This window comes from Nerophis lumbriciformis, linkage group LG08, assembly GCF_033978685.3.
Source record: "Nerophis lumbriciformis linkage group LG08, RoL_Nlum_v2.1, whole genome shotgun sequence".
Taxonomy (NCBI): Eukaryota; Metazoa; Chordata; class Actinopteri; order Syngnathiformes; family Syngnathidae; genus Nerophis; species Nerophis lumbriciformis.
The window spans coordinates 28,917,232-28,944,034 of NC_084555.2; the positions used below are offsets into that span (position 1 = coordinate 28,917,232).

At 42.6% G+C, this 26,803-nt stretch overlaps 1 protein-coding gene across 4 annotated transcripts in view; it reads left to right on the forward strand.

The window, feature by feature from the left end:
• Positions 1-26,803, forward strand: part of LOC133611635 (rho guanine nucleotide exchange factor TIAM2-like) — a 178,375-nt gene that overhangs the window by 69,198 nt on the left and 82,374 nt on the right. For all 4 annotated transcript variants that reach the window (XM_061968605.2, XM_061968606.2, XM_061968609.2 and 1 more), the window contains exons 4-6: positions 11,416-11,857; positions 18,845-19,017; positions 21,023-21,247. In XM_061968605.2, the coding sequence (XP_061824589.1) occupies positions 11,416-11,857; positions 18,845-19,017; positions 21,023-21,247 (840 nt within the window). The remainder of the gene's footprint in view (positions 1-11,415; positions 11,858-18,844; positions 19,018-21,022; positions 21,248-26,803) is intronic.

The window sequence follows — 26,803 nt, forward strand, 5'->3', positions numbered from 1 at the left end:
TTTTAGTGCCAATCTTCATATTTCTGAACACTGTTTGTTTTTTGTGTGTTTCACAGGTTTTTACTTTCAACTTTTCTTTTTTCACATTCGCTTCTCTACGGTTTCGCCTCTCTTTTTTTACAGTTTTAAATTATTGGCAGGGTTTTGACGTGAAGGGGCGGGTGCCTGTGGGCAAGGCTTACAATACGTTTACCCTGAAGCAGTTTTACTAGACTTTGGCTTGCAGGTAATACACCGTAGAAAAAGACAATGAACGAGGGGGTCTAAAACAAGTTAAAAAATATTTCAAAATATAATATTATGAAGCAAAAAGGTATTTTTCCCCATTTATTTAAGTTATCTTTGAGGTTTTTTTTTATCGTGCTCAAAGAGAAATCTTGTATTTTTTAACATAATATAGTAAACTACTTTATTACTTTTTTTTGACTATTTCCCAAACTCATAAAGCACTCTGGTCAACTTTGTTACTTTCAAAAGTGGTTTTATATATGTTGTAGATTTTAACAATAGGAGGTTGTTAGGATATATTCATGGTATTTATAAAATGTTAGGCTCTCCAGGGGGAAGAAAAAGAAGAACCACACAGAGCTTGCTCAAAAGTACGATAGTCAAAAGTCGCGTATTTTAACACTAATGTATTTATTTACTTGAAAACAAATTAAAGTAATATAATGTTTTGTAGCCCCCAGAAGAAAACACACAAAGGCCAACGCTATTTTAAACTTTTATTGCCAATCTTATGGTAACAAACGGCTATGGCTGGGTTGCATATGACATCATATCCGTTGTTCTTCTTCGCGGCTTACCGTAATTCACACGATGGTCAAGCCGCTTCAGTGTAGCATTACAACAAGTGAGAGTGAGTGTAGAGTTTGAGCAGAAAATGCCGTATTGCTGTTCTGTTCTTGGGAGTTCCAATCGTTCACAGAGCAGGGGTGTCAAACTTAAATACAGAGTGGGCCAAAATTCAAAACTGTACAAAGCCTTTTAATAGGGACCCAAACAAGTTTTGCATTGAATATTGAACAAGCAAGGCTTATATAACTTTATAGTGACACGCAAAATCGAGTTTCAAATAATAATAATAATAATAATAAAAAAATATCAATGGCATATCAAATACAATTTAAATAAAAATTGAATGCCTCTTTCATATTTGCAGCCTTTTGAGGTAAATATCAACATGAACTTTTTCCACAAGCTAATAAATTTGAAAATAAAATAACAATGAATAAACCAACCATTCAGGACTTTAAACTGCTCAGTTTGCAACACACTGATCTAATCTGATGTGCCCAAGCTAGATACCTGGCATCTTTCCTTGGATGCTAGTTCATTATTGTCGGGGCTCGAAGGTGTTCATCAGTCATTATATCTCGTAGTCCACCCGGACCACAGTCTTGAGGGCGTGTCTTAAAGGCACTGATTTTAACGTCCTCTACGAGATATCGTCACGTCCGCTTTTCATCCATTCTAACAACGTGCCGGCCCAGCAGCAAGATATGTGCGGCTTCTGTACGCACACACACGTGAATGCAATGCATACTTCATCAACAGCGACACAAGTTTCACTGAGGGTGGTGATATTAACAACTTTAATACTGTTAGAAATATACGCCACACTGTGAATTCACACCAAACAAGAATGACAAACACATTTCGGGAGAACATCCGCATCGTAACACAACATAAACACAACAGAACAAATACCCAGAACCCTTTGCTGCACTAACTCTTCCGGGCCCACGGGCCAGAGTTTGACACCCATGACATAGAGAGATAGGAAAGAGCTTTCATAGAGTCCCGAATGAAGTGGTTCATTAAGAAAATAAAGTCAGGGCAGTGTTTCCACCAGAAAATGTGTTAGTTAAGGGGATGTCTCTCCAGGTGACAGGTGGACGGGCGGGCTGGGTGGGTGTAAGGAACAGTGTAACTCGGCCTGTCGCCATCACCATCACGTCTCCACCTCGTCGCTGCCACCACAGCCTGAGGGGGCAATAGACTACGGACTGTGGTGGAGTAGGCCGGCTTCGTCGCATGAAGAAGCCTACAATTTTTGGTTGTGTTTTCCGCTCCATTTGCTGAATGGTGATATATACCGATATTTTTTCCATAAAGTAAAAACAAAACACAAAACCGTCCTACTTACCTAAGATACTAAGTGTAGAGGCAGGGATTTGTTTCTCACTTGTCACCTGGGATAGTGGGTGTGGCTACGTGTGTGAGTGTGTGGGCGGAGTGTGTGTGCGTGTGTGGGGCTGAATGTTGCCGAATGAACACCTGCACCTGCCTGGGAGTCCTTTTGTCTTGTATAGAGAGAGAGTGAGGTAGGGTGCCGTTACTTCCGTTGACCGCAACAGGCTATCTTTTTCCATCATATTCTGGTCCATATAGTCCTGCAAATCCATCTTCATGTAATGTATTGTTTTTTACTCAAAGGGAAAATAAATCACCCTCAAAACTGCAGTAATGACTTCATGTTGCATCCTCAGACCCAGTGTGTCAGACAGAGCCCTGCTTTCTACTCTCAATGACTAATTTGTTTCTGATAGTCACACAACACTAAGTATGTCATTATTATGACTTAGTAAGTCAATATTTTGACTTATTTTACTAAGTCAAAATAATGACAAAATAATGATTTACTAAGTCAAAATAATGACGTACTAAGTCAAATTAATAAGCGTTTGCAATAAGCGTTTGAAAAAAAGAGTTAAAAGTGGGGCCACATGCGGACATGCTCAACTCATACTCAATTTATTACAGCATTTGGGAAGCCTGTAGTTGATTTTTATTATGTAAATGTTATATTTTTATCAACATGTGATAGCAGGAACCCTGCCATTCAAAACTAGGCTGCTACATTAGTAATGATTAATGTAACTATCCATCCATCCATCCATCTTCTTCCGCTTATCCGAGGTCGGGTCGCGGGGGCAGCAGCCTAAGCAGGGAAGCCCAGACTTCCCTCTCCCCAGCCACTTCGTCCAGCTCCTCCCGGGGGATCCCGAGGCGTTCCCAGGCCAGCCGGGAGACATAGTCTTCCCAACGTGTCCTGGGTCTTCCCCGTGGCCTCCTACCGGTCGGACGTGCCCGAAACACCTCCCTAGGGAGGCGCTCGGGTGGCATCCTGACTAGATGCCCGAACCACCTCATCTGGCTCCTCTCGATGTGGAGGAGCAGCGGCTTTACTTTGAGCTCTCCCCGGATGACAGAGCTTCTCACCCTATCTCTAAGGGAGAGCCCCGCCACCCGGCGGAGGAAACTCATTTCGGCCGCTTGTACCCGTGATCTTGTCCTTTCGGTCATAACCCAAAGCTCATGACCATAGGTGAGGATGGGAACGTAGATCGACCGGTAAATTGAGAGCTTTGCCTTCCGGCTCAGCTCCTTCTTCACCACAACGGATCGATACAGCGTCCGCATTACTGAAGACGCCGCACCGATCCGCCTGTCGATCTCACGATCCACTCTTCCCTCACTCGTGAACAAGACTCCGAGGTACTTGAACTCCTCCACTTGGGGCAAGATCTCCTCCCCAACCCGGAGATGGCACTCCACCCTTTTCCGGGCGAGAACCATGGACTCGGACTTGGAGGTGCTGATTCTCATCCCAGTCGCTTCACACTCGGCTGCGAACCGATCCAGTGAGAGCTGAAGATCCTGGCTAGATGAAGCCATCAGGACCACATCATCTGCAAAAAGCAGAGACCTAATCCTGCAGCCACCAAACCGAATCCCCTCAACGCCTTGACTGCGCCTAGAAATTCTGTCCATAAAAGTTATGAACAGAATCGGTGACAAAGGGCAGCCTTGGCGGAGTCCAACCCTCACCGGAAACGTGTCCGACTTACTGCCGGCAATGCGAACCAAGCTCTGACACTATAGCTAACACTATATGTAACTATAGCTGAAAAAAATTGTGCAATAGCAATAGGAGAAACTATTCATCCCTGAACACCATGGAGTTCATGTAGGCTTTATGATGCAGTTACATTATTATATCAACTATCAGAGACAGCTTCAGGAAACTCTTCATTTAACATAATGTCGTTTTTTGCTGCTTCAACACAGCTCAATCAACACAGAAAAAGGTCAAGTGAAATAACTTAGATGTTAACTATAGGTCAATAATGCTTGTCTTTCTCTCAGACAGACAGACAGACAGACAGACAGACAGACAGACAGACAGACAGACAGACAGACACACAGACACACACACACACACGCCACACAGTGAGCTAACGTTACGCTAAAATTTAATTAGCCTTCACTTCAAGGACTGTGTGCGAGCTAAGCTGCCGCTCTGTTTCTAGAACGTCAACGGGCTCATAGTGATGTTACTAGTAGTTAGTTGACTGGGAGGTGTTTATTATAATTTGGGGGGAGTCAGCTGCCTTATGCTTACCTGCTAAACACCTATCTGCTCACCATACCGCAGGAACACTGACTCCATGCGCTCTGAATACGCACTGCTGATTGTCTGTTACATGCGTTCTGAATACGCACTGCTGATTGGCTGTTACATGCGCTCTGAATACGCACTGCTGATTGTCTGTTACATGCGTTCTGAATACGCACTGCTGATTGGCTGTTACATGCTCTCTGAATACGCACTGCTGATTGGCTGTTACATGCGCTCTGAATACGCACTGCTGATTGGCTGTTACATGCGCTCTGAATACGCACTGCTGATTGGCTGTTACATGCGCTCTGAATATGCACTGCTGATTGGCTGTTACCGCTCTGCGTGTAACCAATCAGATGGTTCTGTGGGTGGGACAATGCTGGGTGCTGCAGAGACGTACTGACAGAGGCAGTACGAAGTGGAGCAGCTTGTTAAAACGTTAGTTTAGGCGGTGGCTCTTTGTTGTTAAGGCGACCCCCTTAACAACAAAGCCCTGCAGGGAAAAAAACTAAAGTGCGTCGAAGAAAATAGCTGTTAAAAATATAACTTTCATCATCTTGTGGTATACATTCAGACAATGCTCGTGTCTGCAGCAACCACGTTGTAAAGTGTTTGTTTGAACATTTGATTTGTTTGAGAAACTTTCTGTGATGCAATTGAGTTTATTCTCTGCTGTATTAGTAGTGTTAGAGAGAGCAGAATTAAACGTTAGAAAAGGACAAGAGATCGTATTAGATTGTTATTTTGTGGTTGCTATGCCAAAATATAACTACGAAGACCTGGTTGTACAAATAAACTAACGTCATGTTAAGTCCTAGTAATAAATATTGTGATTGGTCCAATCCACTATATTTTTATTGTCCATTTAATAACAGAAACTAAAAGCTTAGATGACCACATCATGGCGTATTTGGTGATGTTTGTTAGCATCAAGAAAATATCCTTAATAGTATTAATAAACTAGATGAATAAATCTCTTGTAGGCTCAACAGCATACTGAGTCTTGATCTCGCGAGCAAACATTGCTGAACAACAGGGACATTTATAGCTAAATAATGAGGCAAAATATGAACTCCATCCATCCATCCATCCATCTTCTTCCGCTTATCTGAGGTCGGGTCGCGGGGGCAGCAGCCTAAGCAGGGAAGCCCAGACTTCCCTCTCCCCAGCCACTTCGTCCAGCTCTTCCTGTGGGACCCCGAGGCGTTCCCAGGCCAGCCGGGAGACATAGTCTTCCCAACGTGTCCTGGGTCTTCCCCGCGGCCTCCTACCGGTCGGACGTGCCCTAAAAACCTCCCTAGGGAGGCGTTCGGGTGGCATCCTGACCAGATGCCCGAACCACCTCATCTGGCTCCTCTCGATGTGGAGGAGCAGCGGATTTATTTTGAGCTCCCCCCGGATGACAGAGCTTCTCACCCTATCTCTAAGGGAGAGCCCCGCCACCCGGCGGAGGAAACTCATTTCGGCTGCTTGTACCCGTGATCTTGTCCTTTCGGTCATAACCCAAAGCTCATGACCATAGGTGAGGATGGGAACGTAGATCGACCGGTAAATTGAGAGCTTTGCCTTCCGGCTCAGCTCCTTCTTCACCACAACGGATCGATACAGCGTCCGCATTACTGAAGACGCCGCACCGATCCGCCTGTCGATCTCACGATCCACTCTTCCTTCACTCGTGAACAAGACTCCGAGGTACTTGAACTCCTCCACTTGGGGCAAGATCTCCTCCCCAACCCGGAGATGGCACTCCACCCTTTTCCGGGGGAGAACCATGGACTCGGACTTGGAGGTGCTGATTCTCATCCCAGTCGCTTCACACTCGGCTGCGAACCGATCCAGTGAGAACTATGAAAACTATATGAGAACTATGAGAACTATATGAGCTCCACACCATAAAAACAACTGCAGACATGAATTGTTGATGAGATTAAAAATTGGAGCAGGAAATCAACTGCAAACAAACATCTTATTTTTCTCATTAGCGTGACGATCACAGCAGCACGGCACTCGTTATGTCAATAAAATACGTTACTTACCGATGCATGAATAAGTCCAACTTTGACTTTCACGGATTAATGTTTAATTTGTGGACCCCTCAGATGTAAAGACATCATGTGCCTCGAATTTATTCTTCTCTAAATAATGTGAGTGTCAAATGAAGTGAGGTTGGAGCAAGCAGTAACGTCTTGGTGATGATAAATAAAAGTTTAAATCAATAAAAAAATATTTTTCTTAAGAGTGTACTCCATCACTGTGTACTCCATCACAGTGTACTCCATCACTCCATCTCATTTTGAATATTTTTTTCATGATCGCTTATATAATTTGCCTCTAAACCTTTCAAAATACGCCCAAATCTGCACTGATTCAGTTAAATAAACAGAAGCCTAATGGAACCCCAGACTGAAACCCAGAAGTGGCCCGATGTGTATCGAGATCACGGGCTTGCAACCCAACTATTCCAACAGGTTTTACCTCCTGTGCAAACACGTTCGTCTCCGCGCTTCTCCGGACACACAACACACAATAACCTTTCAGGCACGGAGTTTTTATCGGAAATTCAACCACCGAAAAAAGACTTTGATTACCGAAAACCTGCGCTGCCGAAAACGAATGTAAACAAAACGCTGCCATTGTCTGGAGCGTTGTCAGCATGTCTGCAATGTAGACGTAATTTTAATATATCCCAGATATACCCGCGGACAGCCATCTACAAAATGTGCAAATATTAAGAAGACAGTGGCGGCCTTTAAAGAGGAACGGTCCAACGAGAGCAGAAGTCACCAACCCAAAATGTTAAAAGAGCCATTTTGGACCAAAAATACTAAAAAAAATATCTGTCCGGAGCCGCAAAGAATTAAGTCTTATATTAGTCTTATAATGAAGGCAACACATTATGATAAAATGTCTTATTTATTCTACACATTTTTGCAACATTGGAAAACATTAGTAAAACGGAGGCTTCTCAGAGGGGGAGATTACTCTTGGAAGATGCTGGCTTAGAATGGCCAAAGGTATAGATGTGTGTATCCATGTTAAAGGAAACAGCAGGCTGTCTTCTTCTAGGGGATTTATTACAATCCTTTGGAAGCTGGGTAACGTTTGCTGTGGTCTATAAGAGCACACAAACAACTATCAGAAATGCAGCCAATATTACATAAAGATAATGTGTCAAATTAAATAAACTGAAATATAGCTACAAACCCCGTTTCCATATGAGTTCCAATTGTATTAGATGTAAATATAAACGGAATACAATGATTTTCAAATCATTTTCAACCCATATTCAGTTGAAAATGCTACAAAGACAACATATTTGATGTTCAAACTGATAAACATTTGTTTTTTTGCAAATGATCATTAACTTTAGAATTTGATGCCAGCAACACGTGACAAAGAAGTTGGGAAAGGTGGCAATAAATACTGATAAAGTTGAGGAATGCTCATCAAACACTTATTTGGAACATCCCACAGGTGTGCAGGCTAATTGGGAACAGGTGGGTGCCATGATTGGGTACAAAAACAGCTTCCCAAAAAATGCTCAGTCTTTCACTAGAAAGGATGGGGCGAGGTACACCCCTTTGTCCACAACTGCGTGAGCAAATAGTCAAACAGTTTAAGAACAACGTTTCTCAAAGTGCAATTGCAAGAAATTTAGGGATTTCAACATCTACGGTCCATAATATCATCAAAAGGTTCAGAGAATCTGGAGAAATCACTCCACGTAAGCGGCATGGCCGGAAACCAACATTGAATGACCGTGACCTTCGATCCCTCAGACGGCACTGTATCAAAAACCAACATCAATCTCTAAAGGATATCACCACATGGGCTCAGGAGCACTTCAGAAAACCACTGTCACTAAATACAGTTCGTCGCTACATCTGTAAGTGCAAGTTAAAGCTCTACTATGCAAAGCGAAAGCCATTTATCAACAACATTCAGAAACGCCGCCAGCTTCTCCGGCCCGAGATCATCTAAGATGGACTCATGCAAAGTGGAAAAGTGTTCTGTGGTCTGACGAGTCCACATTTCAAATTGTTTTTGGAAATATTCGACATCGTGTCATCCGGACCAAAGGGGAAGCGAACCATCCAGACTGTTATCGACGCAAAGTTCAAAAGCCAGCATCTGTGATGGTATGGGGGAGCATTAGTGCCCAAGGCATGGGTAACTTACACATCTGTGAAGGCACCATTAACGCTGAAAGGTACATACAGGTTTTGGAACAACATATGCTGCCATCTAAGCGCCGTCTTTTTCATAGACGCCCCTGCATATTTCAGCAAGACAATGCCAAGCCACATTCAGCACGTGTTACAACAGCGTGGCTTCGTATAAAAAGAGTGCGGGAACTTTCCTGGCCCGCCTGCATTCCAGACCTGTCTCCCATCGAAAATGTGTGGCGCATTATGAAGCGTTTCGAATGTCCAGGTCAGATGTGATTCTTCTTACCGAAAAACTTTGTCCATTTGTCGAAGGAGAGTCACAAGAGTGCGGGGTACCGTGGATGTGATAAAAAAGGTAGCGTGTGCTTTGTATTACCTGGCTGACGAGGGAAGACTATGGAAAACGGCGAATGCTTTTGGACTGGCAAAGCAGACTGTATCAGTTATTGTCCGCCATGTATGTCGCGGATTCAACGTTTAGGTCCGGAGTATATAAACTATACTAGGCCCCGTCTACACTAAGGTTATCCAGGGTAAATCCCACCTAACTTGATCCTTGTCCACACACACATAATGGTCATTTAAGACCCCCTCCCTCCCTCTGTCAGCCGGCGCAACACGACCTAGTACGCATGCGCGGAAAATGCACACGTCATATTCACCTCCAATGTTGCTTTGTGTGCAAGTTCTTAAATTGAACTTATCTGAACAATATCCAGTGTTGTGGTGTTTCAATTAACTGGAATCCACTGTGCTGTGGGGCCCTATTGTAGTGAATCCACACCTGAGCCATCATAAATTACTCAAATCTTTAATAAACACGTGAAAGTACACAATGTGACAAAGAACATTTGACAATAATCAATCTAGGGATCTAGATATCTGGTCAGGACACTCCTCACTATTTTGCCTTCACCTTCATTGTCCATTCGTTTTTGGTGACTTTATATACTCTGGACCTAGACGTTGAGTCCGCGACATACATGGCGGACAATAACTGATACGGTCTGCTTTTCACTTGCGGCCAGGTAATACAAAGCACATGCTACCTTTTTTTATCACATCTACAGGAGCTCGCATTCTCGTTGTCTCTCCTTCGACAAATGAGCAAAGTTTTTTGGTAAGTAGAATCACAGCTGACCTCGACATTCAAAAGTTCTCTTGCCGTCTGAGAAGTGTTGTATCCAAAATAGCTGCAATCGCTTTCTCTTAAGGTATTATGTGTGATTTCCACTAGCGTCTGTACATGTAGAGGAAGGGGAAACACGGCATGTCTGGATGACTCGCCTCCATCTTTCTAGTGTTTACCTAAGAGGGGAAACAGGTTGTTATGAAGCTGGCTGTGGCGCGTTCTTTCCGACATCACTTCCTGTGTAGGGCGCGATCTTTCTGGCGTCACTTCCTCTCCGAAATCAATTTGTAAAGGATCGATGAGTCCATACAAAGCTAAGAGCCGGAGATTCAAGAAATACATGGCGCACTTACTTGTGTATAAAATTATCCAAGGAGGGGACCTTAAACGATGGTTTAGTGTGGCTGACACGATGCTTAGGCTAAATAATTATTCGTTTAAGGAGTTATCCGGCTTAAAGATCAGCATGCAGCTCTAGAGCCACGGGTGCCTGACCCCAGATCTAGGGGAAACCCTGTGGGTAACTTAAAAATGCATATTTTTCAAAAAAGGAAAAGTTAAAATAAGAACCTCTGAAACACACAAAAACAACAACAGTGTGCAACAATATGAAGATTTACATTGGAAACATGTCATTGTACAAAACATATCCACCATTTTCTTCGAAGTTTGTATTTATTTGTTGCCAAAAATTGTTTTGATGCCAAAACAACTTTTTCTACAATGTCCATTTTTTTTCCATGCCAAATCTAACTGGCAGTATTTTGTCACTATAATTTTTTGTTCATTGAAATACGGTGCATGGTTAACTTTGACTTCTCATTTAGCTTCTCTTTACTGGAGCTTTGTTTGTGGGTTTAAATGTTATATTGTCAACCTATCCCTAATTAGAAACACATGTGAAATAGATCCTGCACAGCCTGCATTAAAAAAAAAATTAGGGCGAGGTGAAAGGTGTGAGTGTTTTCTTCCATTCTACATGAGTAATCCTGATCTATGACATTTCTGGTGTCAGAACATAAAATAATGATTAGTGGAATCCACTCAAATCAACAAGACAGAATGTTGCCATTATTTTCCATTACCAACAGAGTGGTACATACATGAGAGCAAATAAAGTCAGAGAATGAACATGGAGTCACATACTGTGAAACTTGTGTTGACAGTGCTCCAATGGTTTGCTTGTGTCACATTCTATGCAGCAATCTAGTCAAGTATGGGTTGGCACTGTTAGAATTTAGGAGGGCAATTACATTAAGTGTTTTGTGGAATTGGGAAGCCACTCGAGGCCTTAACTGATGTGAAACTGTCTGAGCCTAGAGGGTTCTGACCTCCCCAGGTGCTGTCACAGGAAATTTGCCCCACTTTCCCAACCTACCAAAGTATCAAGCCACTGCTGTTGCAGTCTTTGAAGTAGGTTTGGGTAGTTTGACTAGGCATTTTCAAAAGTTCCTCTTCAACTTTGCAGTGCCTTGCGGCTAATTGAAAAGAGCACAGTTTGAGTTTTGTTTCATTTTTAGGCTCACAAGGTTTGACACACATAGGGAACTGTGCGTATGCATGGGGCTAACAAGGTGACATTTTTCTGAAATTATAGATAAGAAGAAATGAACTTGCGAACTTTAATTTTTGTAATGGTATTTCATGATGTTGCCTTTGTTGTTTTTAGTTTACGCATCTCACCTTTGCATTGTTTGCCCTGCCAGGATACCATCCACCAGGACATGCCCGATGTCTTTGACAGCGTGGTTGGCCTGACTGCAGACACCAGCTCCCCTGCTCAGGCCTCAAGCCTCTTATGGCACCCAGCCCTTCCTAGTACCCAATCATCAGGAGCTATTCACCAACCAACCAATGATGCCCTCCGCCAGAACATTTATAAGAACTTCATGAGGGAGTTGGAGATGGGCAGTGGACAGGGAGGAAGCGAGAAAAGAGACCCTTCCACAGGCGAAGACGAGGGGGAGAGTAGCAGTGAGTCTGCAGAGGACTCCCTGGACCAGCTGGACCTGCTGTTCGAAAAGGAACAGGGTGTAGTCAGACGGGCTGGATGGCTATATTTTAAACCTCTCGTGACTCTGCAGAAAGACAGGAAGCTGGAGCTGGTGACACGTCGCAAGTGGAAACAATACTGGATCACCCTGAAAGGTATGCCTTACATAAGTAAAGGTGCTCTATGTCACTGGCTCAACAGTACACTGTTTTGCACCAAAAAATACAAGAACACCTCCAACGGCATACAGGGTTTCCCCTATATGTGTCTGATCGTGGCGCGGGCCCACGTCTAAATTAAAGCCGCCACACCTTAAAAATTTAGATTTTTTTTTTACTTAGAAACAAGTTAAAATAATATATTGTATAAATAGATATATAGTCTATATTATTTAAGCACTATTGACTAGTGATGCGCAGAAAATGTGGCCGCAGAAAAACTTCAACCGTAAGTAAGACGCACGCACTCGAGTGTCTGAAGCCTCGGCGGTAAGACCCCATCCGCTTTTGCCGTACCTTTGCCCCAGCGGCTGGCGGCTTGGGCGATGGGGCTCTCCAGCGGCGGGATGCGCACTGCCCTGTTTTGCACTCGAGCCAGACCCACCCAGCCCTCAGAGCCAATCCTTGTCCTGAAGTTATGGATCTGACTTGCCGACTTCTCTTACCCGCAGCATTGTTTTAACATGTGATGCCAGATATACAGCAGTAGCGGTTGCTAAAGAGTGACTGACAAAATATAACAAAGTGGTCAAATATAATCTTTTGTGCTTGCATTTCATTGACGAAATGCGTTAGAATGCGTTTAACTTTTGTTTAGAGTCAGCTGCAATCTTGAAATATAAAACACTGCCAAAGCATTTTTCACCTTTCATTCTGTTGATCATGTTGATATGGGGATATTTATATTTTTTAAGTGAAGTTTTCTTTGTAAAATTTTGCCTGTTTGTATGTTTAATCTGTTATTGGAGACTGTACTTATGTTTAACGAGTAGCTAAAAAATAGCTTCCCCTTCTTGAAAAACCAGCAGCTGCCACTGGTGTTATTTTGTACTAGGGTTATTCGGTATACCGGTACTAATAAAGTACTGCGATACTTATTGATTGAAATTGGTACAATGCTGCCTTTGAAAAGGACCGGTACTGTTGTTTCATCTGAATGCCGCTGTGTGGCGGTGACAGAGCCGAGGCGCATGATGTTGAGTGTGTCAAAACAAGCATACAAGCAATAACATCTTGGAGAGGAAGAATGGCAAATAAAGACAATTCTGCTGGTTAATAAAGAGGGTGCATGAAGCGCAATATGAAGGTATTTGGGCTTCAAAACTAACGATAAAGGTGACGCGCTACAAGTTTTGCTTTAAAATACCAAATGTGGCGATTACTATTACCTCCTTTGCTTCAAACTTAGGTAAACATTTAAATAATAAGCATTCAGATTTGCACAAGGAGTTTAAAAAGTGACAGGTAATGATGATGTTGTTACACCTGTCCTGCTGTTTTTCTCTGGTGCAGACTGTAGTCAAGGAGCACAGGGGAGACGTTCTCAAAATATACCAAATACCAAATTATTGGTATCGGAACAACCCTACTTTGTACAATAAAAACAATTATAAAAATAGAGTAAAACGATATAACAAAAATATGTTAATACTAATGACACATACTTGTTTTTAAATGTATGTAAATTATTTTGAGCATTAAAAAAAATATATCTATGCATCATCGACAAATTTGCAAATTATATGATAACATCTCATTGGCTACGCCCCCACCACCAGTAAACAGAAACAATGCCGTTTCCTAGAAATATATGAACGTTACATTTATTCACAATAAATGCATAAACATTAATTGCGCAGTTAAATTTTTCGATTAATGAGGGTGAGATTTGTAACTACAAAGTACAACTAATGTAACTGTGTAGACCGGTCAGAATTTATCGAGCTGATGCACTCAGTGTTTGCCGCTGTATATTACAGCGAAGTTTAGCTAACAGCGGATATTACAAAAGCCCACAGCAAAGTTTGAGTTATTTGTGTAAGATGGGCAGTGTTAGGAAATTTACTTTAAAAACGTAATTAATTACAGTTACTTGTTACTTTCCCAAAAAAGTTTATTAATTGCAAACAGAATCATTATTTAATAGATGTAATTATAAATAAAGGGGGATTGCCGGGCTTCCACATGATGATTTGATGGCCTGTCCGGCTGAATCCCTTTTTGATTGACAAATGAGCGAAACAGCAATCTTTAAATACAATACACTGCCAAAGCATTTTTCAACTTTTATTCCATTGTTCCTGTTGATATGGAGATATTTATTGAACCTGTAAGTCTTTTTTTAATTCCAATTTCAATCTAAAATCTGATTATATAATTTACGAAAGGAGGAGTGAGGGAGAAAACGTGCTATACACTGGAACAGATACGAAAATTGAAGAAGTATATTCATTTTAATAGAGTTGACACGAGCCACTGTAGATAAGTTAGGTAGGGACCAGCAATCAACATCTTTGTGGATTCTGGACAATTGTGGAACAAAGTTGGCTCTAGAAAGTTCTGCAAACATAAGTGTCATCTGGACGCCCAAGTATGTGAAACTTTGCGAGGCAATTTTAAAGCAAAAATTGTGCACAGGATATTTTTTAGCAGCAGAATTTATAGGAAATATTTCACTTTTACCTTAGTTTAGTTTGTAATCAGACAAATGTCCAAATGCTTGAAGGGTACTCAAGGTAGCCAGGACCAAGACAGAGTGGTCTGAAAAAAATACAGAAGGAGGTCATCCACATAGAGAGACTTTCACCTGCACATTGTGTCTACATATGACCGTAATAAGTGGGTTGGAACGAAGCACTGTTGACAGAGGCTCAATGGCAAAAGCAAAAAGCAATGGACTGAGGGGTTAACCTTGCCGTGTAGAACAATAGATGCGAAAATATTTGGATTGAATATTATTTGTCCTGGCAGGGGAATGAAGGAGTTTAAGCCATAAAATAAAACTGTTACCAAAGCCGATCTCTCCAGTACATAGAATAGATAATTCCACTCCACTCGGTCAAATGCCTCTTCAGCATCCATAGATATCACTGCTTTTTCAGTGTTAAAAGCATACACACTGTACAATATATTGTAAAGACATTGAAGATATGGAAAATAATGCCTATTCCGAATTAACCCAGTTTGATCTGCATTAATAGAAGGAAAAATAGTTTCCAGACGTAAAGCCATCAATTTGTACAACAGTTTGGCGTCCGCATTTAACAGGCTAATAGGACGATACAAGGTGCATCATATGAGTTCTTTGCTTTTTTTTAAGAGGAGAGAAAATGAAGCTGGTTAAGTGTTTGCGAAAATGTGGCCGGATTTAAATAATTCATTGTACATGTCCAATAATATAGGGGCTAGCTTATGCCAAAATGTTTTGAAAAATTCGGGAGGATATCAATTCGGTCCCGGGGATTGACCATTTTGTAATGACGACGTTGCACCATTCAATTCTGCAACAGTACCGGTAATTGGTCTCCCTAATTCTACCGTAGCAGACTGATCAACCAAGGGGATGTCTAAATTGGAAAAAAAAAGTTTTCAATCTCAGGAGTAGAACATTGAGCAAATAAGTAGAGGGATGCATAGCAATTCCTAAATACATTATGAATCTCAACATCATCATTGGTTATACCTGGATCAGTTTGAATCTGCGGAATATAATTGGATGTTTATATCTGGCTTAGTTGATGGGCTCCTAGTTTGCTAGCCTTATCGCCATTGTTAAAGAACTGGGATCTTGAGAGAGCCTTTCCTTATAAACGTCTGGATTTTGGGAGTTAGAGTACAAGTTGTCTAGCGGGGATATGCATTGTCAGTCGAGTTTTTTATCATAATTTGTATATGAGTATTACGTTCCCAGATGGCTCAGAGTCTAGGGATCGTAGGAGAACGCAACATAAAAGTGTATAAACCAAATGAGTTGTAAATTAAAGACACCGAAGCCAAGAACTGAAAACAAAACCAGTGTTACAACAAGACAACACTAGCCTAGCTTGGGAGTACAGGTGCTGTCAAAGAAATGAACAAAACATACCAAAATACATCTCTAAAAAAGAAAGGTAAGCTGACTAACTAAAGCTATTTAATTAGCATAAACCAAAAACCTACCTACCTACTCTAGCCAAAGAGGGGGTCCAAAACCTACAAGGGTGACAGCCACCACTAAGCCTGGTGTCTCTATACACCAACAAGTCCTACGTGTGTAGTGTATAGAGGCCTCTGTCTAACCTTTCCCAAGACTAGGCTGCACACTAAACAGATACTTACAAAAGTTTAAAGGTAAAAAACAGGTGGCACAAGTTAAGCAAAGAGTTTAACAAATTGAGTACAAAACAAAGTAGCGTCTATTAAGGCTCCACACAGCATGGCAGAAAAAGAATCAACCTCATCCAGTGGTGAGCAGGTGGTTTTAAGCAGGATAGGAGGATGAATGGTGGACCGGGATTAGCTGGCTGATTAATAGGTGAAATGAGGAGCAGCTGGGAACAGGAACCAGTTGATTGGCAGCAGAGGCAGTGAATGAGTGTGACCTGTAGAAACAATAGAATAGGAAACAAAACAAACAAACCACCACTACGTGGAACGTAACACGCCCACCAACAAGAATGAACGTACTTGTTCATTCAAACAAGTCACTATGTCTGGGTTACATTGAAAATATATGTCCACATATACACACAATTAAGTCACCCACACTCGACCAATCTCTATTTTGAAAGGCTGCATAAAGTTGGGAGCAGCCAAAACTGGAGCACTGCTTTACAGCTGTCAAAAACCTTCTGCTTGAGATCTGCCATCTCTTTCTTCCTCTGGTGGACCTGGCCTTGCGCTATCTCCAGCTACCTCTTGGCGTCTCCCAGTGCAGAGAACAGATCCAGTTGGATCCTGGTCTCTGCACTCAGGCTGTTCTCCAGGTGCAGAGTCTTCTCCTTCATGGCGGACAGCGCCGACATCAGCACCTTTGTGTCTTTCTCGTTCTTCTTGTACTTGGGCAACTCCTGACACTTGCCCTCCAGATCCCGAATCTGTTCCTCCTTGGATTTCATGTCCATGCTGAGCTTTTTGCACTCAGTCTCCAGCTCTCTAACCCGACCACGCAGCAAATCGTTGGACTCCACTCTTGTAGCTGCACCCACAGCCACCACCCTGGCAGCCGTGGCCTCCTCCATCCTCTTCCTCTTCCTTGCGTCAGCCAGCTGTTTTTCAGCCAGGATGCGACCTTCCTGCTCGGCTTTTAGCCTATTCTCCAATTGGGAGAGGGTCTGCTTATCTTTTTGTTTGGCCCCTGCAGCATGACAGTTTACTACCAAGTGACCTTTTCTATGACAATAAAAGCACTCTCGTTCTTTAGCACGAGCCCTGGCTTGTAATGGGGAAAAGGATGGAGCGACAGGAGGTTTCTCAGGAGATGGCCTATGTGTCAGAACATACTCACCAGAAAAAAACTGATGCATCTCTCAATGTGGTAACCTTTTTCTCATTTAGGTACACCAAACATCGTTCTGGAGCGCACTTTTTAAAAGCATCCAATAGGACAAGTTCTCAAAGAGAGTTAAAATCTGTGGCCTTGCTCGCTTTGCACCACCTGTCAAAACGAACGCTTAACTCTCTGGCAAAGTCCACAAATGTTTGTTCATGTTTTTTTCGATAGTCCCTGAACTTCTGTCGGTAAGCGTCAGGCACTAATTCATAAGCATGTAGGATTGAAGCCTTAACCACCTCATAGTCAATATTTTGTTCCATAGACAAGGCCGCTATCGCCTCCTGAGCCTTACCGGTCACTTTACTCTGCAGTAAAGTTGCCCAAATATCCTTAGGCCAGCGCAGAGCTGCGGCAAGCCGTTAAAATGTCTGAAAGTACACATCCACCTCGGTTTCCCAGAATTGTGGAATACACACTTGTCTCCTGATGTCATATGTATCTGATGTAGGTGTGGGATTACTCTGAGCGGTAGACTGCGCAGCAGTCATTTCCAGCTCCAGCTTTAGCAGCCTTATCTTGGTCTCAGCCTCTATCTTAGCAGTTGTCAACTGATGTTCAAACGCCCGTGCCTCTCGTCAGTCATTTGCCTCATGTTCGAGACGAGCTAACCGGACCTTCAGCCTAGCCCCCTCTACCGAACCACTAGTTCGGGAACTGACTGGCGAAAATCCTTGAAACTTGGGGAGGGTAAGTGGTACTCTGCCTACGGCCTCGTCATCTGAAACAAGAGGACTACAGACAAAAGCACCTACTGCCGCATCAGAGTTGGGAGCATCTGAGGACAGAGAAAACACACCAAGCGTGACTAGCTGGTCCCACACCTTGGACTTGATGTCCTTTTTCAGAGAGACATTACTAATGTTTATGTCATAGTGTGCCGCAATCAAAATTACATAACTTCTGTCGGTTTACAAATAAACTCATCTCATTCAAATACTCGTGCCATTCTGGTCTATTGCACACACAAGTACGCCAAACAAACTACGGGCAATTCAGATTCAAGAAAATTCTCGGACAAGCCCCCAATTTATGTTACGTTCCCAGATGGCTCAGAGTCTTTGAAAAGAACCATCATTACATGTTATGCAGACCAAAATGAAGTTTTAAAAATAGAAAAATAATTATACTATGACCCCTTTGATTAATTAATAATTAATCCAGGAATTTTAATTTGTCAGCATGTAAATAGTCTATTTAAATTTTATCATGACACAGACAAGTCCACAAAGGCATGGTTTGATGAGTCAAGTGACGCATAAGAACACAGGGCCCCTAACACCATTAAAATATTGACCAAAGATTGTGAGCTGGGCCAAGTTGTCTAGCATCAGTGACATTTCACCTCATTAACAATCTTGAATGAAGGGGCAATAATTCCTACGGATGCAATTAAAAATTTTTGTTTTAACTGCAAAATGCGGAGCAACATAAATAGTCATCAATTAGCTGGGTAGCCTGGTGTTTTTACAAAATGTGTTTGTTTTAATATACTCCTCAATTATTGAAGTTTATTTGTTGACTGCAGCAAATCACCAAACATGAAGACTACATACTTATCTGCTTATCTCACTCAACCTCTAATCATATTTGTACCTTTCATTTTCTATCAGGATGCACACTGCTCTTTTATGAGTCATATTGTAATGGCTCTCAAGAGGAGGAGGTCACACCTCGCTACTCTCTTCTGGCTGAGGATAGCATTGTCCAGGCTGTTCCAGAGCACCCGAAAAAGGAGAACGTCTTCTGCCTCAGCAACTCTTATGGCGATATCTACCTCTTTCAGGTGAAAACAATGGCATGTATAGTTATTGTGCAATTGTGGAAGCATGGGCCTACGTCAAGTTGCTGTGTTGCGTCTGACATGAGCAATGCCAGCTTGATTAGGGTATGCTCTCAAGAGGTCTGAGCACATTTGCCACTCGTGCCTACTGACCTGTACAACCTGAATTCCAAAAAAGTTGAAAGTTCTTTAGTTTGTAACAAAATTAAAAGTACGACTTCTAATCACATGAGCCAATATTTTATTTACAACAGAACATAGATATCATAACAAATGTTGAAGCTAATTGATATGTGTGTAACATGATTACTTATATAAGGAATGTCTGGATGTTTTAATCAATTCAGGTCATTGTATTCACAGAACATTCGCACGTGGAATGTTCATTTTGTATTAAAAGACAATTTGCCTCTCATCCAAGTAGGCTTCATCAGTTCATGCTTATAGACTTAGATTGACCAGACTATGTCTGACCATTCCGTGTCTAAGACTAGATCTGACCAATCTAATTCTATGAGCATGAACTGATAAAGCCTACTTGGTTGTGAGGCAAAACTTATTCAAAGACAAACTGAACAGTCCAGTTGTGATCGATTGAATGCTCTGAGTATAAAAGGAATGAATGTCTTAGAGAGGCAGAAGTATGCCAGTAGTCTTTGGGCCCTCAGACAACACAGCATCTCTTTTTAGCATGATTGTGTCACTAACATTAAAAAACACTGTCAGTGAACACAATCAGCAGTGCCATCCACATATACAATTGAAGCTCTATCAGGAAGGAAGCCATATTTAAACATTATCTAGAAGTGATATTGTGTTCTGTTGGCCAAGACTCATTTGAAATGGACAGTTTCAAAGTGGAACATGTTCTGTTGTCAGACAAGTCCAAATTTGACATTGCTCGGTAATCACTAAGCCTGTGTCCTCCAATCTCAAGAGGGGGGAGACCTTCCAATCTGTTATCAGTTCAAAAGATAGCATCCCTGATGGTATGATGGCGCAGAAGTGCAAACAGTATGGGCAGCTTGCATGTTTTGGAAGGAACTCGGAATGTTGAAAGTTACAGTATATTGAGGTTTTAGAGCAACATACGCTCCCACACAAACAACGTCTGCTTTAAGGAAGGCCTGGTGTATTTCAGCAGGACTATGCAAAACAACATACTCCAGCTATTGCAATAGCATGGCTAGATCAGAGAAGAGTCAGGGTGATGAATTGGCCTGCCTTCTCTTCTAAACTTTCTTCCATAGAAAACATTTAATGCATCATGTATTACTTGATAGATGTTCTCCTCACTAAGTCTTTTACTTTTATAGCCATATATTGCCTTGGTTCCAAATATTTTGAGACCTGTAACAAGCATCACATCTGAAATGAGCTCATTTAGTCCATACAAGTGTATTTTTTATCAGTTTAACTTCTGCAGCTGAAAACCTATTTCAGGCAACAATGTTACGAAATTCCCATACCAAAACTCCAGAAACTCCTAACGTTGATGCCCAGATGTCTTCAAACTGTTTTGAAAACAGTATATTTTCTGGAATTTGGGTTGTACATATCAATAGCTCCAAACCACTCAACAATACAATCTTGCCAGACTGCATTATTGGTTTCAGACCAACTGTGCATCGTAATAAAGTGGGGAGTTAAACGGCCCCAGAGGAAAAAAGGCACAGGCATCATGTTGAGTTTATCTGTCCGTTTTTCACACGGCTTGTTTTCACACAAGTTATTGTTCAACTAATTAATTTCAAAACAAGACAATAATGGAATGTAGGATTGATTTAGGGGAAGTTCATAGCCACTGCTTTTTAAAAAATTGTTTTTATTATAGATTAATTAAGAGTGCATGCATTGATTCAGCACAGTTTGTCATCCATCGAATGTTCATATTGTGATGGATGGCAATGAAATCATTTCAGATTTATTAGGATCAATCTTGTATTAAGCAAGTATAATGGTTTTTCCAAATGATCAAACTGAGTTAATGTTAACCTTCCCCATGCAGGCCACCAACCTGACTGACCTAGAGAACTGGGTGACAGCCATCCACTCAGCCAGTGCCTCGTTGCTGGCCAAGCGCCAGGGAAAGGAGGATACAGTCCGTCTGCTACGGAGCCAGGTCCGTGGCCTGTTGCAGAAGATTGATATGGATGGGAAAATGAAGAAAATGGCTGAGCTTCAGCTGATTGTCGTCAATGACCCCAAAAACCGCAAGGCCATTGAAAATCAGGTAAGCCGATGACTTATTGATCTTGTGATATTTGTAGAATTGATTTCTAAGAAGGGGTAACATTTATTAATTTTAGACTCCTGGTGTGTGTATGTATGTTGGTTTTTCACCAGCCACAGGATGTGCTTTGACTTATCATACTGAATTTTATTAATGTGGTTACAAGGGACGGCGTGGCGCAGTGGAAGAATGGCCGTGCGCGACCCGAGGGTCCCTGGTTCAATCCCCACCTAGTACCAACCTCGTCATGTCCGTTGTGTCCTGAGCAAGACACTTCACCCTTGCTCCTGATGGGTGCTGGTTAGCGCCTTGCATGGCAGCTCCCTCCATCAGTGTGTGAATGTGTGTGTGAATGGGTAAATGTGGAAGTAGTGTCAAAGCGCTTTGAGTACCTTGAAGGTAGAAAAGCGCTATACAAGTACAACCCATTTATCATTTATTATTATAACCCTGCATTTTAATTTTTGTGGGATAAATGGCTTAAATGCATCAATCCCCAAATGCTTCACAAGGGGCCCACGGGAACATCCTTCCAGATTAGGATTCCAGATGTTTCCTTGTAATGGGCTCTTAACATGTATTACTACTATACACCTCCTACTTCTCCTCTTCATAGCCAGGGGGAGGATCCCAGGCACCCAGGACTGTGCTACAGCCTACACGATTTTATATAGGTAAAATACAGTGAAACTCTAAACAATTACCTCATTTGATGTTTGTACATTGGTGGCAGACAACACATTGTTGCTTATGAGGATGGATAACTCATCCAAACATTCTGTTAGCTCTTGTAGCCTAAGAATTACAAAATATTTATCTTGTTTGGCGGCGTTTGGCGTTGCTCTGTTGAATTGGAGTGGTGGGCCGTGGTTGGTGGCCACACGTAGATGGAATTGTGAAGGCCGGCTGGCGTTGGCTTGCTGGCTGGTTTGGGTGCTGGCATGTGGGCAAGATGCGTTGGCGTCTTTCCCCGTTGGGAGGCGTCGTTCCTCCTACCGCCCGAATGCAGTTGAGATAGGCTCCAGCACCCCCCGCCACCCTCAAAGGGACAAGCGGTAGAAAATGGATGGATGGTGATGGAGGCGTCGTTCCCCGGTCGAGACTCTTGTGAACGCATTGCTGTCTGGGCAGCTAGGATGCGGTGTTGACATTAAGCGTGGGGGGCCGTGCAGTTTCAGCGTGGGGTTGTCGGTGTGGACTCCGCTGACATGGGCTATGTTCGGCGGGGGGGGACTGACGGGGTGGGGAACCCTCAGGTATACGTTGCAGGGGCGAAGGGTGGAATGGCTGATGGAGTTGTTGTGGGGTGGTCACGGCCACATTGTTGTTTCTGTGTTGTGTGGTGTATTCAGGGTGGTTGTGCACGCATTGGGGTCTTTTCGCCGGGCTGTTTTTTATTTTTTGTTAGGTGACTTGGTTGAGTGAGTGTGCTTTCTTGGCAGCGGGGACATTGGGTGTTTTTCTGGCCTGGTGCGGGGGGCACCACAGCCTTTTGGTGTGGGTGCTGTTGCACGGTTGTTTGGGCGGTGTTGTGTTTGTGTGGGTTTGGATTGGGGAGTGAAGTTTCTTGGTGGGAGGTGGAGTTAATGTCTCTTGTCCTGTCGCTGGCCGGCTTGCTTGCGTGGGGCTGGTGGTCCCTTGTTTCCTGATCACTGATCTGGCTGGCTGGGTCGTACTGTGGCTCTTGCAAATACTGGGAGACAAATATGTTGTACATGCAAACATACACACATACAGACGTATATTCATACATACATACAGACACACACACGGTACATACATCCATACACACATTCACTGTACAAACATACATACATATACAGTAAATACATCCACTTACACATTTAATCACGTTTCATCAAAAATGTATTAATGTTGTTCCCCTCCCCCACCCCCATTGCATTTGAAGGGATTTAATGTTGATAAAAGAGGCAATTTTTATTAATATTCCGAAAGGGACAAGCGGTAAAAATGGATAGATATGCATTATCAATAGTGTTATTTCTATTGGTATTTTCATTGCTCCATTTGTAGTGCAATAATGTTCATTGTCATTTCCGTGTTATTACTTACTATCTACTTCATTAACTGGTTATTTTTTATAATGTTAGTATCATATTTGTATACATTGTTTTTGCTGATGTTGTTTTGTTGTTGTTGTTTTTGTTTTTTGTTGTTGTTGTTTCTCTCTGTCTTATCCCCGCAAATTCCCCCCTTGTTTTATTTTTCTTCTTTCTATCCCCTCCTGCTCCGGTCCGGCTGTGCCAAACACTAAATACATCCATTTAAGAAAGTAAAATACAAATAAGGCAGCAAGAGAAGTATCCCACACTTGTTGTTTGTAAAGCAATTCTTTACAGCAGATATGGGCATCTTTCTACATCAACAATATAATTTGCCTGAGTGGCTGGACAGGACATTTAAAAAAATAAAATACAATCTTGTTTGTCCACTCAAGCATTAATTTTTAAAACCTTGTTAAATTTATGTACTTAAGAATCTCCTCCAGTCAGTCTTCTCAGTAAAGAATATGTCATTGTGATTGTGTGCTCATATGTTTCTGATTAGCCTGTGTACCAGCTCAGTGCAGGTTTAGAGACAGATGGGGTTTGGAGTCAATGATAGGGTCAGAGGGGTAAGGTACTCTGATGCGGGTGCCCAGAGGCCGATTATCGATTTAAGGTTCTTTTGGCGGTATCCAGAACTAACAGGGCACAACTTTGATATACCCTTCCACCCCCAATCATGTCTGTCGAAACCTTTGCCAACAGTCTTCTTTTGAAGTTTGCCTTTTGTCTTTGTCTGTTTCGCTCTCACTCTGTCACTCTCACTCACTTACTCACTTACTCACTTACTCACATTATGATCTTGTTGCATTGAAACGGTTAACTTGAATTAGGTATTTAATGTTAATTCTGGGGTCAGATGTCAAAATCACGAATATGAAATGACGGTGGCACAGGGGTTAGTGCATGTGCCTCACAATACGAAGGTCCTGAGTAGTCCTGGGTTCGATCCTGCGCTCGGGATCTTTCTGTGTGGATTTTGCCTGTTCTCCCCGTGACTGCGTGGGTCCCCTCCGGGTACTCCGGCTTCCTCCCACCTCCAAAAACATGCACCTGGGGATAGGTTGATTGGCAACACTAGATTGGCCCTAGAGTGTGGTGAATGTGAGTGTGAATGTTGTCTGTCTATCGGTGTTGGCCCTGTGATGAGGTGGCGACTTGTCCAGGGTGTACCCCGCCTTCCACCCGAATGCAGCTGAGATAGGCTCCAGCACCCCCAGCGACCCCGAAAGGGACAAGCGGTAGAAAATGGATGGATGGATGGATGAGATCATTTTCTTTCTTGTGTTGTTTTTGCACCCATGTTATTTGAGCACCTGACTAATTCTGCATCAGCATCCTGTGCCCCAAATCTGCTCATTATACCCAATTTCATGCACAGGGCTATATTTGCAGTTTAACAATATCAACACAATATTTAAAAAATATCTACTGCTCATTTAAATATTTTTGTTTTTGCCAACAAAACTTATTTCCTGAATTTGTAAGCCTTAACAAAACTACAAAAAAATGATTGACATACCAACAGTTGAAGTCCATGGTCTTTAAAAAGTCAGCAACAATTGTTGCTACATTACCCTCTACATAATCTCAGATCTAGATCTGACCAATCTAAGTCTATGAGCACGAACTGATGAAGCCTACTCGGATGAGAGGTGAAGCGTCTTCCAAGACAAACCAAACAGTCCAGTTGTGATCGATTGAATGCCCTGAGATTACAATGACCTGGATGAATGAGAACATTCATAGACATACCTTCTACATATTGTTTATTTTTATTTTTATTTTTTTATTTTTTGTGTCCTGTCCAGCTTCTCAGGCAAATCATATAGTTGATGTAGATGCCCATGTCGGCTGTTCAGATTTACTTTACAAAAGAGAAGTGTAGGATACTTCTCTTGTTGCCTTATTTGTATTTGACTTTATTAAATGTATTTATATTATCATTTAGTGCAGCCGGGCCGGAGCAGGAGGGGATAGAAAGAGAAAAAAAAGAAGACAGAGGGGGAAATTGTGGGGACAAGAGGGGGATTAGACAGAGAGACAAAAACAAAAACAACAACAACAACAACAACAACAATAGAGCAACATCAGCAAATACGACATGTACAAATATGATGGTAAAAGTAATAGCAAATAAGCAGTTAGCGAAAAATAAAAAATAATACAGAAATGACAATGGGCATTATTACACTACAAATGGATCAATACAAATACCAATAGAAATAGCGCTATTGATAATGAACAATACCAATAATTTACCTTTATTATCAACAATACAGTTGTTTAAATGCAACAATACATATACGTAATGATAACTTGAGATACGAAAGAATGCAGAAAAATGGAGGGGGAGAAAGAGAAGCAACCTACATTAACCTTGTAGATTGTTATAGTCACAATAGGTTAAGCTTTGTCAGTGTGCCATGTGTTACACCCAGTTTACCCTAGAGCAACAACGTTAATATATGTTTGATGAAACATGATTATGTGCATGAGTGTAAGTATGCATATGTACTTGTATATGTACAGAATGTGTATATGTGTTTGTACAATGAATGTATATGTACAGAATGTGTATATGTGTTTGTACAGTGAATGTATATGTACAGTATGTGTATGTTTGTATATTGAATGTGCGTGTGGATGTACGAACTTTAGGTAGGTAAATATGTACTGTATTTGTGTATGTATGTGGGAGCGTAGGTACCTATGTACGTATGTGAGCATATGTGAATTTGCATGTACAATACATTCGACTCCCAGAGTACGTGGGAGCCAGAGCACGGCCCCATCATCCCCGAGAGCCCAACCCACAAACAGTAGGCGTGGTGCCCAGGGAACCAGGGACCACCGCCCCCACGCAGCCAAGCCGGCCAGCGACAGGAACCCCAGAGCCCGACCCACCGTACCGCCCACAAGGGCCAGCAGCAGGCCGCAGACAGACGCACCCGGCAGAGGACAGGGCACGAGAAAAGCAGGGGACAGCCAGACCCCAAGCCAGCGAGAGACCACACCCCACACGGGCAGAAAGGCGAGACGCCCCGCCCGAGGGACCCAGAGACTCCCCGCAACCGGACGGGAAGACCGCCCCCGCCCCACCGGCAACTGGCCCCCACGAGCCCACCCCCCACCCCCGCGGAGAGCGCGGCGAGGCCACCCCCCGGCCACCCCACCCAAATCGGCCGCCGCAGGACCACCCAGGCACAGGGCCACGGGAACCACCCACCCCACCTGCAGGGACCCCAACGATGGAGATGGAACAACCAGCAACCGCCCCGCCGAGCCCCCCCTCTGACGGAGGGGAACAATTAAAAAATAATATTAATAAAATATATTTATAAAATATATTAAAAAATAAATAAATAAATAAAAAAAAGAATTAAAAGAAGATCACAGACATGCTGACAAACAAGGTCACTACCCCAGCAACTGGCCGACTCGCAGCACCTCAGAATACCTTGCAGCACCAAGCTACCACAATAGACGC